At 40.3% G+C, this 15000-nt stretch overlaps 1 protein-coding gene across 4 annotated transcripts in view; it reads left to right on the forward strand.

The window, feature by feature from the left end:
- Positions 1-5095: 5095 nt before the first annotated feature.
- LOC125297853 (vegetative cell wall protein gp1-like) overlaps positions 5096-15000 on the forward strand; it is a 12504-nt gene continuing 2599 nt past the window's right edge. For 2 of the 4 annotated variants that reach the window (XM_048248374.1, XM_048248376.1), the window contains exons 1-4: positions 5096-6017; positions 9551-9673; positions 10233-10352; positions 11091-11210. In XM_048248374.1, coding sequence (XP_048104331.1) covers positions 9636-9673; positions 10233-10352; positions 11091-11210 — 278 coding nt within the window. In that variant the 5' untranslated portion in view covers positions 5096-6017; positions 9551-9635. The remainder of the gene's footprint in view (positions 6018-9550; positions 9674-10232; positions 10353-11090; positions 11211-15000) is intronic. The other 2 variants (XM_048248377.1, XM_048248375.1) reach the window with 2 other exon arrangements.

Genomic DNA, 15000 nt, shown 5'->3' on the forward strand with positions numbered 1-15000 from the left:
ACACACACACAGTCACTGCTACACTCCCCTCCCGCCCACACACACATCTTCATCACTCACATACATCATCCATACAGTACTCTGCTTGCAATAGTAAGTCCCTTCACCATACTTGCAGTACACTGCCCCCCCCCCCCTCTCCCCTACATACACAGCACATTATTTCATCAGGAAGCTTCTCCAACACACATCCCCAACATACTTACAGCACACTGTCCCCCCAATACACAGCACATTGTCTCATCAGGAAGCTTCTCCAACACACATATTGCACACTGCCCTCTCCCCACATACACAGCACACTATCCCATCTCCCCTGTCATCCCCCCAACACACACACCAAGACCCCTGGCAGTTGGGTTAGCCCCTTGAGCCGTGGATCTGCCCAAGGTTTCTTCCTTGGTAAGGGAGTTTTTCCCCTGTTGCCCCTGCTGCTCTTGGGTGCTCCTGGTTGGTCCGGGGACATTTGCCCCTCCTGCTCTTGGGTGCTCCTGGTTGGTCCGGGGACATTTGCCCCTCCTGCTCTTGGGTGCTCCTGGTTGGTCCGGGGACATTTGCCCCTCCTGCTCTTGGGTGCTCCTGGTTGGTCCGGGACATTTTCAGTTGAGAAGCGTAAAACATGTGAGTTTATTTGTCTTTCTCTCCAACTCACTTTGTATTTATCTCCAAGTATTGTGATAACACAACAGTGTTTCTGCACTTTAGCATCTGTATTTGGGTCACTAATATTTTGCATGTTCTATTTGTATATGTTCTGTCTTATTCAGAGGCCACCCTGAAGCAGTTCCCAGGCCAGACACTCACTCCAGATTGCTGGGCCAGGCAATAAATGGCAAAGTGACAGAACTGAGGTTCCATTACAAAAAAACAAAGATTTTCAATAAAATAGAATAAAAGATAACAGAATTGTTGTGTGTTTCTTCCTCTGACAATTTACAGGCCTCCAAAACATTCAGCTAAAGTTTTTCTTGAAGAGCTAGGTGAACTGCTATCAGTTGTTTGCATAGAGTATGACTGTCTTATTATATCAGGGGATCTAAACTTGCATGTGGATAATCCTGAAAACAATTATGCCAAGGAATTCATTGCACTAATCGATACTTTCTCCCTAACACAGCATGTACAGGGGCCAACACACTCCCTCGGCCATACCCTCGACCTTGTTATCACAAAGGGTCTCGATGTCTCTACAGCTGTTAAAGACCTGGCCTTATCTGATCATTTTTGCGTGTTCTTTGATGTGTCTATGTCCCCACACACTCAAAACACAGCTATGATGGTAAAAAGAAGAATCATAAATGATCAGACAAGTGCTCTCTTTGAGCAAGCACTTTCACTAAAGTCAAGTCAACTGTCAGACTCTGAAGACTTATTTGATCACTTTAATGCAAAAATGGCAAACATTATGGATGACATTGCTCCATTACAATTTAAGAAAGTTAAGGACAAACAGAAAGCACCATGGAGGCAAAATCCAGCAGTTAAACTTCTAAAAAGAGAGTGTAGGAAGACTGAAAGAAAATGGCGTAAATACAAACTTCAGATCCACTATGAAATCCATAAAGAGATGCTCCGCACATATAACTCTGAAATATGCAAAGCAAGACAGTCTTTCTTTTCTAACATTATCAATAGAAGTTCAAATAACACTCGTATTCTATTTTCAACTGTCGATAAGTTAACAAATCCCCCCCTCACAATTAGCACCTGAACTTCTCTCAACTAATAAATGCAATGAGTTTTCATCTTTTTTTAAAGGTAAAATTGACAAAATCAGACTCAACATATCTGCTCAATTACAAATTCAACAACCTGAACTTCCAGCAACAAACAGAGGGAAACTAAACTTGATGTCAGAGTTCAGCTTGATAGACTACGAAACACTTGAAAAAACGGTACAGAATCTCAGCCCTTCCACATGTGTCTTAGACACTCTGCCTACCAATTTCTTCAAAACTGTTTTTCACCTCATAGCGCGATGTCCTTCAAATTGTAAATGTATCATTGCTGTCTGGCACTTTTCCTAAGTCACTGAAAACAGCTGTTGTAAAGCCACTTCTCAAGAAGAATAACCTGGATGCCTCCATGCTAAACAATTACAGGCCCATATCCAATCTACCTTTTATTGGCAAAATTATTGAAAAAGTAGTCTTTAATCAATTAACCACCTTCCTAACATCAAATGGGTTCTTGGGGCCACTATTATTCAACCTCTATATGCTCCCACTTGGACAAATCATTCAAAATAATTTGATTTCATATCATAGCTATGCAGATGACACACAAATTTACTTAGCTCTATCACCAAACAACTATGGTCCTCTTGAATCTATGTGTCAGTGTATAGAACAAATCAACACCTGGATGTCCCAAAATTTTCTTCAGCTGAACAAAGAAAAAACTGAAGTAATTATATTTGGTAAAAATGAGGAAAGACTTAGGGTTGCCACTCTCCTTGACACAAAAGGGTTGAAGGCAAAGGATACTGTTAAAAACCTTGGTGTATTAATTGACAGTGATCTAAATTTCAACAGCCACATGAAAGCGATAACTAAATCAGCTTTTTACCACCTCAAAAATATTGTCAAACTCAGAGGGCTGATGTCAAAACATGACTTAGAAAAACTCATTCATGCATTTATCTCCAGCAGGGTTGATTACTGCAATGGACTGTTCACAGGCCTTCCTAAAAAGACTACTATTAAACAGCTTCAGGTGATACAAAATGCAGCAGCTAGGACTCTAACAAAAACTAAAAGAACTGACCACATTACTCCAATTCTTAAGTCCTTGCACTGGCTTCCAGTAAGTCACAGAATTGACTTTAAAGCACTATTGCTTGTTTATAAATCAGTAAATGGAGCAGGACCTAAATACTTGTCAGACATGCTTCAGCAGTACACACCTTCTCGTCCTCTCAGGTCCCAGGTGAAAAACCTGCTAGTAAAACCTACAGTTAGAACTAAACATGGTGAAGCAGCTTTTAGCTGCTATGCGGCTCAGCTGTGGAACCAACTTTCGGATGACATTAAAAAGGCCCCAACTGTAGCCAGTTTTAAATCTAGACTTAAGACCAAACTGTTCTCAGACGCTTTCTGCTAACTGTGCCGAGTTACAAATTCTGAATCTGCCTCGATAATTATTCTACTTTGTATTACTTTTTTTACTACTTTTGCCTTTGTTTTTGCTTACTAATTATTCTTTATTTTTAAATGATTTTACCTTGTGTTTTATGTTTTCTTTTTATTATGATCTTTACCTTTTAACTATTCTTTGACTATATTGCCCTTCTATGCTTTTATTTGTTATTATCGTTTGGTTTTGTTTATGTAAAGCACATTGAATGACCTCTGTGTATGAAATGTGCTATATAAATAAACTTGACTTGACTTGACTTGACTTGACTCTTTATACTGATACTATGGTTGATTTTGAGTAAACACAATAGTGAAATATTTATGATCAGTGGGGAAAATATCAGACCATAGTAGAATATGAAATATATGTCTGAAATATATAGATCATATGTGATCAGAATCTTCATCAAGGGTCATGTGATCATGCTTCTTAGTGTCATATATTTAAATATATTTAATTATATGCATAAAATATAAGAAAGTGGCCAATATTGAATATACATATATATATGTATTTAACATAGATGTAAATATATTTATTTAACATAGATGTGCTTATACTGGAATATGTTCAAGCTGCATATATGTGAATATATTATTTTTCTGTATGGGGCTTTCGTATTCCTGTGCTTCAAAACCTCAAAAACAGGTCACAGAATTTGGTGCAACACCGCTAACGTTACACACACGTAAGTTAGTGTAACGTTATCAGACAAACATTTCTGGTCTCTTGTCGCTGTAGGACAAAACAGTGTCTGTCAACCCAAGCAGGGCTGTGCAGAATAACCTCATCACAGTGTAATAAAAGGCTTGTCTTATGCCAGTGCAAGTTTATGTTCAGACATAAACTAGGCTACAAGTAGGCCTACGTCTGTTAGATCCATAGGCCATATGTAGGCCTACAGTAGAGTTATTCTGTGGCAAATCACATATATGTTGCCCTTGCGCATCTAAACAGACAATACATCTACACATTAATATTTCATGGCCACCAGATGGCGGCATGGATGTAAAAGCAAGCAGTGAAATGGCGTCATCTAGTGGCCGTGCAGCGCAATAGCGGTATGAAATATTTCATTTAACAGGAAATTACGGTAGAAATCTTGTTTTTTCTTACTAATTATTCATGTAATCCATCTGATATATTGTGTTTTTCTTTTTAAATACCGTTCCTCAAATTGGATAAACATTGGATTTTAAATCAACTCGGTGTCTTCGTTTGGAATTAAGAAGACGATTTTACAAGCGTTCTTCAGTTGCAAGCAAATCTTCAGACAAAGTGACACAAAAAAATAAAAGTAGGCTACTGTTATGGAAGTCCTCAGTTGACCATGTTGATATGATTCAAAAGGGTAAGTCACATATTATATGTCAAACATTAAGGGAAATGTTATATTGGTGTACCAAAATATTCGAATGGTTATGTACTGCATTTTAATTTTAGCCTGAAAAAAGTTTCAATACGATAAAAAGGGGTTACAACATATATTATAACGTGCCTGAATCTTACATAAAGGATTCTTAATAAACACAATGAGGAACAAGGGAAGCAATGACCAGACCAGATTCAGGAGGGTGGATAGAAATGAAACAGCACGTGAATGATAGAAATGGAGCTCTCCCCTCATCCATGACACAAAGTGTTATATCACTAATTCCAAAACCCCAAAAAGAGGAGAAATATAGAGAACTGGCGGCCTATAAGTCTCCTAAATAATGATTACAAAATCTTGGCCTCTGTAATGGCTAAAAGACTAAAGTAGCCTATTGTAGTATTCATTCTAGGAAAACTATTTTCCAACATTAAACTAGTTCTCGATCTAATAGATTATTCACATTGCCAGATGACAGTTTCTTACTCTTTTTTGAACATCCTTGTTCACCATTGAACATCCTTGTTTAGTTCTAAAACAGACTACCCAAATAATGCATCTTGGTTATGGCTACGGCAGTTTATTGGATAAGGCATAAACTTTATTTATTTAAAGTAAATTGATATTTTACGGCTGTATTTCTTGCTGCAGTTTGTTAAAACCAACTGAACATACGTAAATTCAAACGCTGAACACACTAGGCTATATTCAAACATTATATCCTTGTTCTAATGTAGGCCTATTTAATTTTCAGTCATCATGCCATCTGTCTCTCATGTTCATGTAAGCTTCGTTCGGCTGTGTCGAATTCATAGCCGCTGTCATTTCTGCTGACCACCAGAGATCGCTGCGTTGTCTTCGATGCTTTGATGCTTCGGATCATTTTGCGATACAATCAGGAAGAAGCCTCAAAAGCTTCACAAGGCTTCGTTCGCCCATCACTAATTAAATATTGCATTAAACAAACCGCCCTGTCTTCTTCGGACCAAAACTCTTAAACACGTCCAAACGCATGCGCCCGCCGTCTCTCCCGATGACCGGGTAGCAGAATCACGAACCCTTCCAGATAAATCTTACCCAGATACAGTGCTGCTATTTTCTGATTGGCTAGACGGGCTCTGGTGCGACGGATTAAAGTCAATGGTTCGTGTCATCCTTGTGTGGCTACATGCCCAACAAGTTTCATGTACACATCTTTCAGTGTCCTGGGAATCGTTGACATACAATTACTGAAGAAAAAAAATCCGGAAGAAACACTGCGCTGCGTGGCGGTCATAATAAATATCTCCAAAGTGCTTCTGTCTAGTTGTTGTGTGAGTAGACGACACTCGCGAATTTGTTGGCCCACCCTCCTAGGCTCTATCATAACAAGTGACGTGGTTATGTTGAAACCGAAAGTAGCCAGTAGCCACACCATTTTAGAAAAGTATATTCGACAGCCAGGCAGGCAACTCCGTGCAGCATATACACCGTATTTCCAAACAATTTGACATAATTGTGCTGCAGGGTAAGTATACATTGTATTTTATGTATAAAAGCTGATGATGGTGGCGGAAGCGTTCGGTAGCGACTCACATCTGAGAGTGACAGCCGAGGCCTGGGCGGTCAAAACGAGCCTAGACCTTTGGCGGGCAAAACAAGCTAATACAGTTACACTCTCCAGTTTCATTTTTTCTGTTGTTGCGAGCGAGCTAATAAGCTACGATAAGGGAACTATTTTCAATACGCTAGTATGAAAAAAATGGGGGGGTGTCGCACCCGGGATGTTTTTTTTTCTCATTATAGTTAATCACACTATTTTATATTAACGTGACTTGAGAAGGACAGGATTCAGGAACTAAAGACAGGCCCATCTTCTGTCTGATTCACGTCACGTTAACCCATGCATTAAACCACATGCAACTTGTTCACGTTGACAATGGAGAAACGCTTAGCTACTTCGTTTATGACAGAAATTAAGTTTTGGTCCAACATGTTGTAGAAACACAACACTGCCTATACACTGCGAGTGCATATACAAAATGTTTTTGGCCAAGTTTTGCAATTTACCGTTACTACCAGTCGTTGTTTTTTTACTGCATCGATTTGTGATTGAGTGCGCATCTGATGTAACAGCGGTGTCTTCGCAGAGACATCCACTCTCCAGTTTCATTTTTTGCTGTTGCGAGCGAGGTAATAGGCTACGATAAGGGAAATACTTTCAGTAGCCTACGATGTGCGACAAACGCACATGGAAGCTCTTGTCGTTAGCGCATGCCACTAACGTCTATAAAAACAATATATTTATATTTAATAAAACTAGACAGGTAGGCTACCTCGGATTACCATTGCGGTTTATTGTTAAACTGCAATTTTCAGCAGCCAGCGGAGGGCATTTAGCCTACTATGCTTCCGGACAATATTTTGCGTCTCCCCTAATTCTGAAGCAGTGGCACCGCTAAATGAAGAGGAAACACTGAGAAGAAAGTTCATGTTTTAAATAGGCTACATCAATACAATATGTGGCCTAATATGTGAAGTGAAACTGGACGGGCCATAATAACCTCTGACTACAGTGTAACAAATTGCTGTACATTTTACAGTAAATATTTACAACATGGTATTGCTTTTTACATATCACAGTCTTATTGTATTTTACTATGAATTCTGGGTATATTTTTACGGCTTACTGTAGAAGTACACTTCTAATATAAAGCCAGCTATGCTGTGGATGAATAAAGCCTAAATAAAAACGCATGTGAACCAAAATCTTGACACAGTTATGCTTTTAAGATTGCTGTCCTTTTGTAAGTCGATTTTTAAAAGTGCCTGCTAATTTAGACTAGGCTACGTGTTGTCCTTTAAATGTGAGTTTGAGGAGGAGATACTGCACAAGGATTAGTGGGATTGCACTGTGGGTGTCCAAGAGCGCGTCAGACACAGAGCACTGCTGCCCACGTCTCATCCACACAGTTAAACTAGAAAGCCCATGTAGAGAGAGGGGGACCATGGGCTCTTCTAGTCAGACCCTCAGTGAAAAGGATTTGTAATCTATTTATGTAAATAGTTGCACTCTTTTGCCAGCCAACACTACAGCCATTTACCTCAATTCACAGGTTTATATCTTACCCTCCCATCACTTTTCCATACTCTGCTGCTCTACACATTCACCAGCAATGAGATCAAATCCTGCTTTATGTACTGTACTGTAGACCTAATCTTCACATGAAGGAGCATTCATTTAACTGTCTTTCTGTTTGTCTTGATAAAAAAAGGTCATGACGATGTGTAAGGTAAGGGTGCGTTAAATTAGTGAATTATCAGTAGCATCCATTTAAACTTCTTTGTCCTTTGGCAATCTATCATTTAGTACTGAGATTACTGATGCATTCTCTCTCCTGCATACATTATATCATTTGGTGTGTCTTATTTCGGAGCAACACACTGGATGCTTTAGTAAGTAATAACCAACTAAAATTGGCAGTAAATTACTGTACATTTTACAATACATTTTTTACAGTGTAGTTTTAGGCTACTTATTGTTAAATTGCAATGTGAGCGGCAGTGTTGTAGTACTCGAGTCCGAGTCATTAGCTAAATTTAGAGACTCATGACTTGACTTGGACTTGAGCACTGAATGACTCGAACTTGGACTCGGACTCGTGCATTCGCACTCGTGATGACTCGTCGAGGACTCGACTTTTTTTTTGTAATACATCATAAGGCTATAATTGTAGTATGTCATTAGGCTATAATTTGCTATGATTTTAATGTCTAAATTGTTCGTAATACTAATTTTAGTTCAAGGGAATGCTAGGCTACTGCTTCGTGTCGTACATCGCAAGTCACATCATGTTCACATGCAAAGTAAACTAACGTTAACTTTAACACCAAAATGCTTGGAGATATGGCCGCCGCTATTTCAATGTAGTATTGCCAGGCAATATTAGTTCTCATACATGACATGACATTACCTAAGATTACACTCAGCCTAGGCTAAACAACACACACTGCTGCTGGATAGCTGATCATCGTGACTTGGTGAACAGTGTTTTTCCTGACTGACGCGAGAAGCGAGGTTCCATTCATTCATTTTCATTTGGGGCGTGCCCTGCCGTGCTTCTGTCTGTTAATTTGCAACAGGCTATTATCGGATGAAAGAAAAATAAACTAAAAGTTTTCCCGATCAAGATATAGCATACTTCTTAATTTTGGTGTCATAAAATATAGAAGCATAACATTAAATTGCCTAGTAGAGTGTCCATGTAGTGTCAATGTAGGCCTACGTGTCTGCGCAAGTGAAACTGACAAACTGAACCTCTCGTGGGTAGGCCAGAAACAACTATATTTAAAACCACGAATGAACTGGATTACTGTTACTGTTCAAACGAGCGATTTGATAGCCTAATCCACTGCACGAAAAAAAAGGAAATAGCAACGTGTTCTATTTCTAACAGGTGAATATCGTAGCAAATAGTAGCCTATGGCGATGGCAGCTTAAAAAACATTTATTTCACTCATCTCACTGAAATGAACGTAGAATGTGGCCTGTTGCGCAAAGAAATCAATTAGGCAGATAATCTACATCTCCGTTAACCGAAAGCTAGTTTTCATCTCTATTGTTGACGTGAAATATGTCTCCATAGTGTCAGTGAAGTGATAACATAATTATGCAGTTGCCGGTAGCCAGTGTTCACGTCACGGGAGTCAGAAAGAAGCTAAGACAGGCCCTGCTCTGTTTCTGTCCCTCCCAAACTGCGCTAAAATTGTGTCGGCTGTTTAACAGGATACGTTGGCAGGATTATTGAAAAAGCAACAGCAACTACATTGTGCGTCTGCCCTGATTCTGATGCCATGGAGGTATTAATTAAACCGAGGCGGGCCGCCATGCTTTGTTCTTCTATCCATTGCTTTATCTTTTGATTGAATATGCGTTGATTGATTCATGTTAACTAAACATCCTTTAATAAATTACTAATATTGATGGATGCATGGCTATTCTGTCATTTCTATTTTTGTACAAGTCCCTTTCTCTAAAGTTTTCTTTCTGCCATGGCCTAGTGAGACACAAGTCCTGGAATAAGTGAAGAGGCAGAGGAGGCAGCAGGTCACAGTAGACCAGAGTCTGCAGTGCACAGATGTAAACATGAACAAGAACAATACATCAACACAGACCAATGCAGGGTGAGTGAATGCATGAATACACACACACACACACACACACACAGACACACACACACACACAAGCCGTTCATGCAAATGTGATGGAGGCAGGAGGCCACAGTATTTATTTATTTAATGAACATAAAAATGTAAGCCAAAATGGCTATTTTGCATCTGTTCTCCATGGGCCGATGTTAACAGGCCAAATGTGCCTAAAAGAAATTCTACACACATCATTGTAGACCTAAAAGATAACACTTTACACATAATACGTACTATAAAAATATTATAAACAAATGAAAATAAGCTTAACCTACCATAATAAAATGAAGTAGTCCTGTGTGGTGTGTGTGATGGGTAGTTAGACACATTCTGCATGTGTATATTTTGTAGTTATATCACACATATATCACACATAACAAGTGAACATTTCAATCAATAATATTGATGTGATTTCTTGTATTTCTGTTTGATTTTCCATGGCTACGGATATGATTCTAATGTCATGTGTGAATAAATATAAACATCCCATGGAGAAGTGAGTCTGTGCTGACTAGTTTTTTGTGTCTCCTTGTGTTAGTAGACCACAGACACACAGACCTCCGTCACCAGTGCCCAGCTGTGTGTCCATGAGGAGTGACTGGTCCAAGGATGGTGATCTGCCCAACTTCAGCACTGGGACAGTCCCACCTGATGCAAAGTGAGTCATCAGCTCTTAGGATTTATGAAAGTTGGGGGCGGTGGTAGTGTAGTGGTTAAGGAGCTGGGCTAGCGTGCAGTAGCCTGAAAGTTGTCGGTTCAATTCCCGGCTTCCACCAATGTGCCCTTGAGCAAGGTACTTAACCCCAAGTTGCTCTGGGGACAATGTGATCCCTTGTAATATAGCTGACAAATGTAAGTCACTTTGGTCAAGAAGTGTCTGCTAAATGTAATGTAATGTAATGTAATGTAATACAAGTTATGTAGACACATCAGTGTTCTCACATGCAATTCCACTCACACACCATGCACTCAAACACACATATACACACACACACACATGCACTCAAACACACACATACAGTACACACACACACAAACGTACACACACACACACACACAAATTGTTATGTTCTGAAATTGTTTTGTGTGAATGTGTTTGTTTGTGTGTGTCTTTGTCTCTCTGTCTGTCTTTCTTTCTTTCTCTCTCTCTCCCTCCCTCCCTCACTCTCTCTCTCTCTCCCTCCCTCTCTCTCTCTCTTGTGTGTTAGATTCCATGTGTGTGTTTGTTTAAGTATATTTTATGTTGGCGCATGTATTTTTAAGAGAGGTATAGACACATTGAGATTTACTTTTCACTGATGGTGATTTTCGTTGGTGTACTATCAAGTGTGAATAGATGTAAACATCCCATGGAGAAGTGAGTCTGTGTTGAGTTTCTTGTGTCTCCTTGTGTTTGTAGACCACAGACACACAGACCTCCGTCTCCAGTGCCCAGCTGTGTGTCCATGAGGAGTGACTGGTCCAAGGATGGTGATCTGCCCAACTTCAGCACTGGGACAGTCCCACCTGATGCAAAGTGAGTCATCAGCTCTTAGGATTTATGAAAGTTATGTAGACACATCAGTGTTCTCACATGCAATTCCACTCACACACACACACACACACACACACGCCACACGCAGACACTCAGACACACATGCAGACACACACACACACACAAGCAGACACACACACACACACACACTCAGACACACACTCAGACACATACACAATCAGACACACACACTCAGACACACACACGCAGACACACACACACCCACGCAGACACACACACACACGCAGACACACACACACGCAGAATCAGACACACACTCAGACACACACTCAGACACACACTCAGACACACACACACTCAGACACATACACAATAAGACACACACTCAGACACACACTCAGACACATACACAATCAGACACACACTCAGACACACACTCAGACACACACGCAGACACACACTCAGACACATACACAATCAGACACACACACACAGACACACACTCAGACACACATGCAGACACACACACACTCAGACACACACACACACAAGCGCAGACACACACACACTCAGACACATACACAATCAGACAGACACTCAGACACACACTCAGACACATACACAATCAGACACACACACACACACACACGCAGACACACACACGCACGCAGACACTCAGACACGCAAGCAGACACACACACACACAAGCGCAGACACACACACACACACACATCACACACACACTCAGACACACACACACAGACACTCAGACACACATGCAGACACACACACACACATGCAGACACACACACAGACACTCAGACACACACTCAGACACATAAACAATAAGACAGACACTCAGACACACATGCAGACACACACACACTCAGACACACACACACTCAGACACACACTCAGACACACACTCAGACACATAAACAATAAGACACACACACACAGACACTCAGACACACATGCAGACACACACACACTCAGACACACACACACACTCAGACACACACTCAGACACACACACAATTAGACAGACACTCAGACACACACTCAGACACATACACAATTAGACAGACACTCAGACACACACTCAGACACACACGCAGACACACACACGCAGACACACACACACTCAGACACACACGCAGACACACTCAGACACACACTCAGACACATACACAATTAGACAGACACTCAGACACACACTCAGACACATACACAATTAGACAGACACTCAGACACACACGCAGACACACTCAGACACATACACAATTAGACAGACACACACACACACACATACACACACACATTGTTATGTTATGAATTGTTTTAGAGGCAGTGTGTTGGTGCTGGCACACATGGAGGATGTGAGTGTATAAGAGCTTGTGTGTGTGTCTCACACACACACACGCACAGACACACACACACAAGCTGTTCATGCAAATGTGATGGAGGCAGGAGGCCACAGTATTTATTTATTTAATGAACATAAAAATGTAAGCCAAAATGGCTATTTTGCATCTGTTCTCCAGGGCCGATGTTACTGTACCAAATGTGCCAGAAATTCTACACATCATTGTAGTCCTAAAAGATAACACTTCTACACATAATACGTACTATAAAAATATTATAAACAAATGAAAATAAGCTTAACCTACCATAATAAAATGAAGAAATCTTGTGTGGTGTGTGTATGTGTAGTTAGATATTATCTCTGTATATTTTGTGTTATATCACACATATATCACACATAACAAGTGAACATTTCAATCAATAATATTGATGTGATTTCTTGTATTTCTGTTTGATTTTCCATGGCTACGGATATGATTCTAATGTCATGTGTGAATAAATATAAACATCCCATGGAGAAGTGAGTCTGTGCTGACTAGTTTTTTGTGTCTCCCTTGTGTTAGGCAGACCACAGACACAGACCTCCTCGCCTCTAGTGTCGTGCTGTGTGTCCATGAGGGAGGACTGGTCCAAGGATGGTGATCTGCCCAACTTCAGCACTGGGACAGTCCCACCTGATGCAAAGTGAGTCATCAGCTCTTAGGATTTATGAAAGTTATGTAGACACATCAGTGTTCTCACATGCAATTCCACTCACTCACACACACACACACACACACACGCAGACACACACACGCACGCAGACACTCAGACACGCAAGCAGACACACACACACACACAAGCAGACACACACACACACAAGCACACACACACACACATACTCGGACACACACACACACAGACACATAAACAATAAGACACACACACAGACACACACACACACATGCAGACACTCACACACACACACACGCAGACACACACACACAGACACACTCAGACACATACACAATTAGACAGACACTCAGACACACACACACTCAGACACACACACACACTCAGACACATACACAATTAGACAGACACTCAGACACACACACACTCAGACACACACACACGCAGACACACACACACGCAGACACACACACGCAGACACACACACACACACGCATACACACACACTCACAGACACACACGCACACACACACACACACACGCAGACACACACACACACACACACACACACACTCAGACACACACACACACAGACACACACACACACGCAGACACACACACACACGAGACACACACACACGCAGACACACACACACACACACACAAAACACACACACACTCAGACACACACACACACACACACACACACACACACACACACACACAGACACACACACACACACACTACACACAAACACACACACACACACTCACACACACACGCAGACACATACACAATCAGACACACACACACATACACTCACACACACGCACATGCTTTCAAACATGCACTTAAACACACATACACATGCACTTTAACACACACATACACACACACACACACACACACATTGTTATGTTATGAAATTGTTTTGTATGTGTTAGTGTGTTAGTAAGTGCACACATGTGATAATGTGTGAGTGTATGTGTTTGTTTGTGTGTGTGTCTCTGTTTGTTTCTCATTCTTTTCTTTTCTTTTCACTTTTTTTCTCTCTCTCTTGTGTGTTAGCTTCCATGTGTGTGTTTGTTTAAGTATATTTTATAGGGCTGTCAATTGATTAAAAAAAATAATCTAATTAATTACATACTCAGTATTTCAAATATTTAAACTCAAATAAATCATTGAATAATCAGCATTAGTGACATTAAAGTTCAAAAACTCTTTTATCATTATTTTAATAATGGCCATAATAATCTATGATATGACCTAATATGCTGAGGAAATAAATTCAAAAGTGCTTCGGGAAGAAGTTGTTTTTCACATACAAGGTATTTCAGGCCACAGATATAACCTAGGGCAAATAAATGAACACTCCCCTCAATGTCAACACTATTTCTTTTGCATTGATGTCCTAAGTTGATGAACTCCGGTGATATGCAAATTCATTGCTGCAGACATTGCAGAGGACTTTATTTTAATCAAGACTTTATTTTTATCAACACCATCAAACCGTTTTTTAAAAGTAAATGTTCCAATCAATGATCTAGGCAGCACATTTTCTTCTCTCTCCTTCATTTTACAGTCTAATGATTACTGACTACGGCTCGGGGTCAAAGGTCATACGGAATCGATTAATCTGCGTTATTTTTTTTAATCAGTTATTTTTTCTCAAATTAATTAATCGAAATTAATCAGTTATTTTGACAGCCCTAATATTTTATGTTGGCGCTTGTATTTTATTTTTCACTTTCGTTGGTGTACTGTCAAGTGTGA

Source organism: Alosa alosa, chromosome 7, assembly GCF_017589495.1.
Source record: "Alosa alosa isolate M-15738 ecotype Scorff River chromosome 7, AALO_Geno_1.1, whole genome shotgun sequence".
Classification (NCBI taxonomy): Eukaryota; Metazoa; Chordata; class Actinopteri; order Clupeiformes; family Clupeidae; genus Alosa; species Alosa alosa.